General features: G+C 56.7%; 1 protein-coding gene across 1 annotated transcript; it reads right to left on the bottom strand.

Moving 5' to 3' along the window:
- Positions 1–384: 384 nt before the first annotated feature.
- On the bottom strand, positions 385–9,450 carry TRIOBP (TRIO and F-actin binding protein; the record flags this gene model as incomplete). The annotated part of the gene is made up of 12 exons (XM_010297162.1): positions 385–546; positions 1,440–1,526; positions 1,836–1,949; positions 2,292–2,451; positions 2,924–3,035; positions 3,550–3,697; positions 5,713–5,823; positions 6,459–7,014; positions 7,467–7,576; positions 8,439–8,528; positions 8,980–9,048; positions 9,394–9,450. Coding segments are annotated over 12 exons (1,776 nt in total), but the record flags the coding sequence as incomplete, so codon positions are not given.
- Between the last annotated feature and the right edge of the window lie 531 nt (positions 9,451–9,981).

The raw sequence follows: 9,981 nt of genomic DNA, 5'->3' as shown, positions 1-9,981 counted from the left end.
ACCGCTTCAAAGGCAAACGCAGCAGAAACATCACCTACGTGTAACTGCCCCCACGCTGTCACCCAAGCCACGGGGCGAAGGCCAGCATGTGGCCGGCTCCCACCTCCAGGCTGGTTGAGCGGCACTTGGTGCTGGATGCAGAAGCATCAAGAGCAGCACATCGAGAAGGGCGTTGGGGACCTTGGGAGAACATCAGGGACAACAGGAGGGCCAGGGGTGCAGGACAAGAGGATGCAAGAAGCAAAGGTGAAGAGTTTAAGCCTAAAGTTTCAGCACTGAGTGGAGCAGGAAGAACCAGCAGCTCCCATGCCCCTGTCAAAGCGGGGCAGCCGGTCTCAGCCACCTGCACCTGCAGGGGACATCATGCAGCCCCGGTGCTCACCGTTACTCGCCAATGCTGTTGCACAGTGACTCCTTCTCCTGCAGAGCCGCCATGGCCAGGCGCAGGTGCTCCTTCAGCTGCTCGATCTCTCGCTCTGAGCGCACCTTAATGTGATTCAGCTCTGCATAGACGTCTTGGTATTTCCCTGAGGCAAATCTCTTATCCTGCCAGGGGAGGGAAAGGGATCAGCAGGTTTTAGGGCTGATATTAGGGAGGGGAGCAGCAAGACGAGCCCAGCAGGAGAAGGGCCAGCAAGTGATGAGGGGAGCGCCAGCTGTGGGTTTGAAGCTCATGCCCATCTGGGCCATGCAGAAACCACGAAGAAGAGCGTGGAGGTAGTGCTTCCCAAATCCCGAGCCAGGGAGTAAAGCAGAGTCGCTGGTTCAGCCGCAGCGGGGGTCTAGCGTCAGATTGAGGAGGCGATGTGGGCTTTACCATGGCTTGTGTGTGTTTGGGCCAGCTGTATGGGAAATATAAACCGCACCAGAGATGCAGGCCGCTGAAAGGGCTGGTCCCAGCCATTTATATGGCAAAAGGCTTAAGTGAGAAAGTTATAATCTCCTGGAGCATCACTGAATTTCAAAGCCTCTTTCAGGTTCCCTGTTGGCAAGGGTCTTTGAAAATCCCTCTGAAGGAGCTGCTGCCAGTGGAGGGAGCAGCACACCCAGCAATGGTGGCCAAGGAAACACATCCACCCAGCGAGGGGACAGCTAGGGGACAAGAAGGTGGCTGGGAGTGGAATGCATGGCAGGCTTCCCACCTGGAAAAGAAGGGCTCCTGGTTTGTCCATGCTTACGTGTGCATACATCTGGGGAAACCAGCAGCAAAGCCTCCGTGACATTTCCCTTGTACAAGGTTAAGTCTATGCCAGCCCACGCTGTTCAGAGCACGTGGCTGCTGTGCGCTCCAGGAGCGAGCAGGGACGAGGAGCATAGGTGACAAGAGGGTTTGGCCTGGGCATTCCATCAAACCAGACAAACCCTGCTGACATGCATCCCTGATGCTCCACTCCCTCCCCTCTCCTCTGCTTTCCCAGTGGCTCCCAGAAAACACCGACCTTTTGCATCATCTGCAGCTGCTCCCGGAGGCACTGCACCTCTTTCTTTAGGTACTGGAGCTCGTTCTCCTTCACCCGCAGCAGCACCTGGACCGGAGAGGCGGGAGAGGAACCAGAGGTGACTCAGAGCCACTGCTTTAGAAAGGCCGGCGGGCTCCGGCACAAGCGTGGCGGTGGAAAAGGAAGGAAGGGCCAGGAGGGCTGGGGCAGGAAACGGCGCGAGTGCTCTGGGAGAGCGGCGGAGGGGAAGCTTGCGTACCTCCTTCCTGCACCGGCCCCGCTGCTCCATCCGGCACCCCCTCCCACCCGCTCCAAGCCAAAACCGTGGTGAGGAGGAGACCCCTGGCACGGGGTGGGGATGGAGGCAGTGGGCAGCCTGGGGGGGGACCCCCATACCTCCAGCTCGCAGGAGCTCCGCTCATTGTTGTGCGGAGAGCGGTCCCCAGAGCCCCGCGACAAAATAAAGCTTCGCAGCTTGCCGATCTCATCTGAGAGGCGGGTCTGAAGCTCCTGCAGGCAAAACCAAAGGACATCAGAGTAGCCATGGCACAGGCCTCTCTGCTGTCCTGACCCCTCCCATCTTCATGCCAGCCCCACTCCAGCTTAGACACCTCCTTGTAAACCCCTGCTCACAGGCAATGGCAGCACCTATAACCAGCAGAATACACTTGCCATATTTAAAAACAGTTAAGGCAAGCCCATCTACAGCCTCTAACTCTTAATTTTTTTTTCTTTCAGATGATAAAAATCTCAGAAGGGAAGAAATATGAACAAATAGGGGAGTTTTAACAGAGGGGCTGTGCAAGGGAGGAATGTGTTCTGCAGTTTCTGCAGGGAAAACCATTCTCTTGCCTGGTTTTTCCGGAGGAGCTCCTTCCCCTCCTGCTGACAGTGCTGCAGCGTCTGCTCCCGCTCCTCTGCCTTCTGGGTGAGCTCCCCAATTTCCAGGCACTTTTGGGAATACTGCTCAGAAAGCACCTGCAGCTCTCGCTTCAGGGAATCCACGTCCAACCTGCCAAAGAGGTGCCGGCTCATTGCTGCCTCAGAACCCTCACCATCCCCTGGCCACCGGCATTGCCTTCTCCCCGACACAGGCAGCCTCTGCCCAAATCTGTCATTGGAACAAAATGGTGTTCCCTGTGGACAAAGGCTTCAGTTCCCACCCTCCCACACATGAGCGTGGTGCTTCTAGGAGCTTCAAGCCATGCAGGAGCAATGGAGGAGCTTTCAGTAAAGAAAATAGAGGGAGGAAGCTACAGAGAAAACAAAGGTGCTGTAGGGAAAAGAGACAAGCAGGGGACAAACCTCCCTGCCCTAAGCTCCAGCAGCCCTGGCAGTCACCACTGGGCACCCACTGCCCCTGGGGAGGGAGCTGGGGAGGGGGCAGGAGGGACAGCTGGGGGCTATGGCCGCAGATGGAGTGCGGTGACACTGGCACAGGGCAGCAGCATCAGGCAAGGGGAGCGGGAGAGGTGGTTTCTTACTGGTGCTGCTTCTGGAGGGCATCTGAGACCGAGCTGCATTGCTGGAAGCTTCGTGTCCTGCCCAGCTCCTTATTCATCTCCTCCCGGTGGGCTTTCTTCAGTGCCTCAATGGCTGTGGAGGGGGACAACAGGAGATGGGGGATCAGATAGTGCCAGCTCCGGCACATCTGGGGAAACCATGCCAGGGAACTGGCTGAGCTCTTGCCACTGCAGACTCCCAGTCCTGTCTTTGCAGATCCCTCCTCCTCCCCTTCTGCCCTCAGGGCATCCCCCACCTTCTCTATGCCCCAGGATCATCCTGATGCACTAAATGCTGCCAAGGAGACTAAAGCAGGGCAGTGTGGGAGCTTCCTGCCACCTCTGCCAGCCCTGCCTGCCTATGAGAAGGGGCTGGCCTCTTCCCACCCATCCACAGAGGCAAGACCCCATTTCTTTCCCCCCAAACAGCCCCCACAGCACAGGTGCGAGGAACACGAAGCTCATGCTTCAAGCAGCATCAGCCTCACACCAGTAGGGTGAGCAGGGTGGCTCAAGATGACTGGGATGACTGGTTTCTGGCAAGAAACATTTGGGAGAGGCGGGAAGGACCCACCTGAGCAGTGTAACAGCTTGGTGTTTGCTCCTACCTGCTGCTGTCGCTGCCGCCTCCTCTGCCAGAAGCCGCTCCTTCTCCTGCCGCAGCCGCTCCAGCTCCCGCTGGTGGTGCCTCTGGAGCTCCTCCATCACTTGCTGGTGGGATGACTCCATCTCAGCCAGGCTGCGCTCACAGGCCTCCTGCCGTGCCGGGGAAAGGAGGGGTGAGGGACCAGGAGGGCAGGAGGAAGGGCTTGGGCCAGGACAGGCACCTGCCTGGGCTGATGTTTGCCTTTGCAAACCTCACCTGAGTCCAGGGCCATTTTGAAAGAAGTGAGACCACTTCCCAGGAGGGACTTTTCCTTTTGAAAGTAAGGTGGCACTTCTACCACCGAACACAACCATTTGACAGGGACACACATCTTGCAACACCCTCACATGTTGTAGAGGAAGAAACGTTCGTTCCTCTTGCTTTTCTTAAAACTGAAGCAACAAGATAGGAATGTCCCTCTTAGGCCAAAAGCTGGGAATAATGTGCATAACACCCCAGCGCAGACCCTCCACCAGGCTGCACTGCCTGCCTGGAGGAGATCAACAGCAAGTATGGCATCTCAGATGCCTTTTAAATGAAGTAACATCCCCCAGAATCAATGAAAACTGAGCCTCTTCTGAAAAGTGATACCCTGCACTGCCCTGCAGCCTGACAGAGGCTGCCAAAGAGCCCTCCCCAAAGCCTAATGGTTAGGGATACTCCTCACACAGCTCACCCTCCTTTCTGACATCTCTGAGACCAAGGGGATAGTTCTTTCAAAGCTGAGTGCTGTGGTTAACTGGTGTTACAGCAAAGCAAAGCAGTTCCCACCTTGGAACTATGCCTCCGCTCTCCCTCCAGACACTGGCAGCACTGCCCCAAGCCCCTCAGGATGGATTTGTTCACCACCAAACCATGACAGAGTATTTATTTAAAAAGCCAGGGCCTCTAAGACATCAACAGAGAGCCAGGAAGCCATCACATCCCCCAACAGGCCCTTGCTGCCCCATTCCTTCCCCCAGTACTAAGGTGGAGGCTGATATAAAGGGCACTGCAACATGCTGTGGGAATGCAAGTCCTTGCTGGCTACTCCTCCTTACTGAGATGAGGGAAACTGGGAAGCGTCACAGATTGACCAAAGAGAAAGGTGAGGTATCAGTTTGGTGAGCTGTCCACAGACTGGCCGCGAATCTTGGCAGACTGAGAGAATGAGCTCTTTGGGGAAAGGCCAAGTTTGGCCTCAGATGTGAAATGCTGGCCTTTTGAGTCAAGTTATTAGGAAGATAAGGTGCCATTCCTCCCCACTCCTTTTGTGGTTTTTTTGATCATAAAGAGGCCTGTGAGCTATAAATATTAAATCAAGATGACAGAATGACTGGTAAGTGGCTGGTCTGGGTGCTACAGGACTTGTGGCTTTCTTTATCTGGGCTAGGTACAGACAACCCGCTGCAACAGGCTTCACAAGCCCAAATTTCTTTCCCCCTGGTATCTTTGAACACGTAGGGCACATCCTGAAATCCCCACGGTGTGGTGGAACAGCAGCCTCCTCCCAGGAAATCCCTGTGGGATGTGACCCTGCTTGCTTTGGATGAGTCCATGGAGGGGGAAAATAAATAAACAAAGAGAAGTGAGAGGCTGAAGCGTGAGCAAACTCTGCTGTTGCAGGCTTTCCCACATGCCATGTCAGCAAACGAATGGGCTGTGCTGTCAAAGTGACCTTCAGCGCTCAGGCGGCTCTGGCAGGGACAGGAGCTCCCCAGCACCTGACGGACTGCTTTTAACAAGGGATTCGGGAGCCTCCGATAGCAAGAACCACATGTGGTAAGCTGCAGACGACCAGGGAATATTCAGGCAGCTCGGCAGAAAGCTGCTGACCCGCTCCCGAGCTGGAAGACAGCTCACTCCCCCAGCCCAGGCCACCATTGTGCCCATGCACAGAGCAGGGCGCAGATCCTTCACCTCTCCCCTAACTCTCCTGCTTCTCCCTGTTCACACTCTGGCCCCTTTAAGGCCAGGCAACACACCAGCCTTTATGTAATTAACATAGATTACTAGTGGGCCCAGTTAGGGTCACCATAGCAATCCAATGATTAGCGATACCTGCTCCGCAATGAGCTGAGTCCCAGCATTTCCTGGTTTGAGACTAGGAGTGACCCCAGGGTCCCGTGTCTGGCACCCTGCTCACCTGTGAGATGTACCCCCGGGGCACATGGCTGTCTCCTTGGGATTTCGCCGCGTCCCGAAGGCTCTCATTTCGGGCCCGGCAGGATTCCAGCTGCGCCCGCAGCGACTGGACCTGCGCCAGGGAGGGGAGAGAGGATGCTCAGCCAGGGGTGGAGAAGTGCCACGACCTGACCGATGTGCCGCATCTGGGCTTAGGGATGGGGAGGACTATGCACGGCCAGAGATGTCTGCTTCCCATGGGAATGGCAGCCTGCCAAGGGACCAAACTGGCAAAGCCAGTCCCAGCCTGATAAGCACTAGCAAGGAGGGGACGAGACATCCCAACCTCCAGAGGTGGATCGTGCTGGAGGAAACCACCGCTGCACACACAGCTGGGATGACAGACAAGCACACAGCTCCTTTCAAAGGCTGGCAGATGAAGCACTTGCAGGCTTGGGAACAGCCAGAGAAGAGAGGCTGCGAATATACTCCCAGGAAACAGAGACTCAATGCAAGCAGTGCCACCAACTAACTTATCCTAGATCAAAACGTGGCCTGGGGAACGCCTCCCGGCATGTGAAAGAAGGTCTCCCAGCCTCACATTACCTGGTTGCAAAAGCTCCCATGCACTGGAGAGGTGGCAAATGGAGCCAGAAAGAACAAACGTCTCCCTGCACCTCTGCCTTGCTCTTCTGCAGAGTCTTGCTGCCAGGGACCACATTAAGGGGCCACCAGAATCCCAGTTTCAGAGAGGATGGATGCTCTTACCTCCTTTTTCAGTGCCTCATTGGTGTCTCCGTGGCTCCCCTTGCTCTGGTTCAGCAGTGCTGTCAAGGGCACCCGCCGCGAGCCCTTCAAGGGCAAGCGTTCCAGCCCCAGCCATTTCTTCTCTATCTCCTCATTCAGCCGAATCCGCTGGTCCTCTGAAAGTGGGGGAGTGGGGAGGTCCTGCTCCCGTGCCTTGTGGGAAGAGTCCCCCACCAGGCCATCACTATTTGGGACCCTGCCATCAGGGGTCTCGAACCATTTCCGCCTCTCCTCCGAACGGACAGCCAGATCCCGCTCCAGCTCCTCATACTTGGGAGTTCGGTCGGAGGTCCTCAAGCTCCCTCTCGTCCTCTGCAGGGACCCCTGATTCCCAGGGTCCTGTGGCAAGGGAGACAGCTCCACATAGTCAAAAGCATGGCGCTGCCCGTCCGCCTTCCAGTGACTGCCCTTCGAGTTCCCCTCGGAGCCCAAGCCTGGCCGCTGCTGCTCCTCTGTCCGGAGTGAGCCCTTCTGGGGGACACAGTTACGGAAGTTCTCTTTATCACAGTCGGAGAGCCTGAAAGCAGAGTGACAGCTAGTGAAGGAGAGGCATCTGCTGTGGGAAAGGATGCCGGCAGAGGCACCGCCAGCTGCTCAAGGCTCAGCTCTTGCTCAGCCCAGCCTTACAAAACTGCACCCCGAGCATGGAGCTGGGCCTGTAGCATCCCATCCCTCAGGGAAATGGGTTCCTCCATGGTGTGGGGAGGATTCACCCCAGTTCCAGCCATGCTGGTGGAGAAACTGGGCTAAACTGATGTGGCAAGACAAAAAGCAGGTGCAGGAGCAGGAGCCATCAGATGCTCAACCCTGGCCACCGGCTGGTGTATCCAGGACATGTTCGGGAGGAGGGAAGGGCAGGACTGATCCAGGAGTGGATGGATTTCCAGAGTGGCCTTGCTGGTCCCTGCCTGTCAGGGAAGAGAGGCAGCAAGAGGGGGAAGAGGAGAAGCAGCGCGGGACAGCTCTTACTTGGTGACGTCCGGAGCACTGATCGGGCGCACGTTCTTCCTCAGAGCCTCGATCCAGTTGCGACGGATGCCTGAGGTCATTGCCGACAGGGTGAAGACGGCATCCTTTGTCTGCAACAGGGAGGCAAAGGAGGCCCTGTCAGTGCCCAGCGGAAGTGCAGGCAGCTCCCACTCGCTCCTCAAGACCCCCAGGCACCTGCTCACATGGGTGGTGGACAGTATCAGAGAGGCCACCCACTGTCTCAGAGACCCTTGGGGCCAGGTGGAGGGGTGGGAGTGGAGACACGCTCCTTGTGGGGAAGCCCGTTACATATCCCCCATGAGACCATCCCCAAAGCAAAGGCAAAAGAAACTTCGCCGGCAGATTTGTCCAAACGTAAGACAGTGCAATCCAGCCATTCAGGTGCTGGGAGCTGGGCACCAGCGCTGAGGGACAGCAGCAGGCCACAGGGAAACCCAGACCGTGAAGTGCCCAACCTTGCACACCCACAGAAATACCATTTTCTGTGCTGCCTTAGCAGCCACCTCCTGCTGCTACACGAAGTAGCCAAGGACTGGATTGTACTGGGGCTGGATCCAGGATACAGGTTGTTACACAGAGCACGGTCAGCCAGGCTACACCAAGATCTGCAGTACTCACCACTCCCTCCCTGCAGCTCTAGAGAAGCTGCCTTGGCCAACGGGTCAAGTAAACACTCTTGGCATTTAGCTTGGTTCCTGGGCCACCTCTAGCATAGCCTTCAGCCAGCCCTGCAAAGCCTCCTCCTCCTCCTTCCCTTGTAGGCGGGCAGCATTCGTGTCTCTGAGCACTGCCACCCCCATGTCAGCAAGCAGCCTTGCCGGGCCACTGTCCCAGCAAAAGGTTTGCACAGCTTGCCTCTCGGCATCTTGGCACGGGGTGGGAGAAGCATGAATTCCCACCCAGTGTCCTTTGGCGCTGCTGCTCTGTGTCCACGTGGTGCTGCACACTCACGTGTATCTGGAAGCCATAGTTGCGCTGCACCGCAAACTCTGTCACGTCTGTGCAGGAGCGGAGGTCGATTTCTCCATCAAGGTCATCAGCCTGCAAGCACAGCCACCCGCTAGGATATCAGTGCAAACCCAGCTTTGAAAAAGCCCCGGTCACCTGCCGGCACCCTAACCAAAGTGCAGGCCACCTCTGCCTTCACCCCACAGCTCTCAGGTGCCAGTCTCAGCTCCCCGGCACAGCATGGCCTCTTTTAACCTGAGGGGCAGCCAGCAGTGTGGATGGAGAGCGTCAGAGATGCGCAGCCACAGAACCAGCCCTTCTCCTCACCTCCCACCACTGACAACCCCCCCAGGCTCTGACACCCTGCCTTCAGACACCCATTCTCTTCATCACCCCTTAGCAAAGAGCAACTCGCCACCTCCAGCACCTTTCAGGAGAGGACACTGCCGCTTCTCCCATGCATGAGCTGGTCACGCCAGGGCCGCGCTCCTCTCCCCACTGGCTGGGAAGAGAAGAGGGCTGGAGAACAGCTGGCCATGCTTACCTCCTCCGCGTTCGAGTCCCGGTAATACCGCAGGCTTGAGTCCGTCAGCACGAACCAATGTTTCTTCCACTGCAGGCGGATTGGGCAGGGGGAGGGAAGGGAAAAGATAGGAGGGAAACGGATAGGCAGTTAGCGGTGGAAGTGTAGGAATGCTCTGCGCCGCGACCTCTCGGCCTTCTCTTCCCGCTCCTCCACATCCTTTCCAACTCTCCCTTGCGCCTCTCAGCTGGGGCAGGGGCACTGGGTGAACCCCCGTGCCCACACACAGAGCGAGGCCCCTCCACCAAAGGCTTCCTGCAGCCTTTTGCAGCGGGAGCGACTGCAAGGAGCCAGGGGGAAGGAAAACAGCTGCTCACTGGGGGATCTCTGGCAGCAGGGGCAGGGGGGAGAGGCAGACCCCCGCCCCGGGCTTACCTCTCCTGGCTCATCCAGGATGGACATCCATCCCTTCTTGAAATTGAGGAGATCCGGCTGAAGAGGAAAGGACAAAACAGAGGGTTACTGTCTCGGAGCAACCCACAAAAGGGCTTTTCATGCCAGGGGCTGGAAGGCGAGTCCCCGGTGGGAGAATGACAGTGGGAATAGCCTGGCATTGCTCTTTAGGGAACTCATGGGGGTGTAGGAGCCGGTGGTGAAGAAGGACTGGATTTAGCTCTTGGCAGCAGGCAGTTGGTCCTGTAAGAGGACGCAGGAGATAAGGAAAGAGGTTTAAAAAAAAAAAAAAAATTAAAGGAAAATATGCAGCAGGGAAATTTCCACAAGGTGCCTCAGAGGTATTTATTCAGAGAGGGGGAGGCAGGGGCAAGGAGAGAGGACAGAAGGGAGTGCTCCACCAGCACCAACAGGTCTTGGCTCAGACATGGAGGCAAAGTCACAAAGAACCAGAAAGAACCAGACACGCCTTGTCCAAACCCTGGCCATCTGTGATCCAGAGCTACATCTCTCCAGTAAATTCACCACCTATCATTTATAAAAGATATAAGCAGCTCTCTACAAAACAGT

The sequence above is a fragment of the Phaethon lepturus genome, unplaced genomic scaffold, assembly GCF_000687285.1.
Source record: "Phaethon lepturus isolate BGI_N335 unplaced genomic scaffold, ASM68728v1 scaffold9401, whole genome shotgun sequence".
NCBI lineage: Eukaryota > Metazoa > Chordata > Aves > Phaethontiformes > Phaethontidae > Phaethon > Phaethon lepturus.
This window is presented reverse-complemented; position numbering and strand designations above follow the sequence as displayed.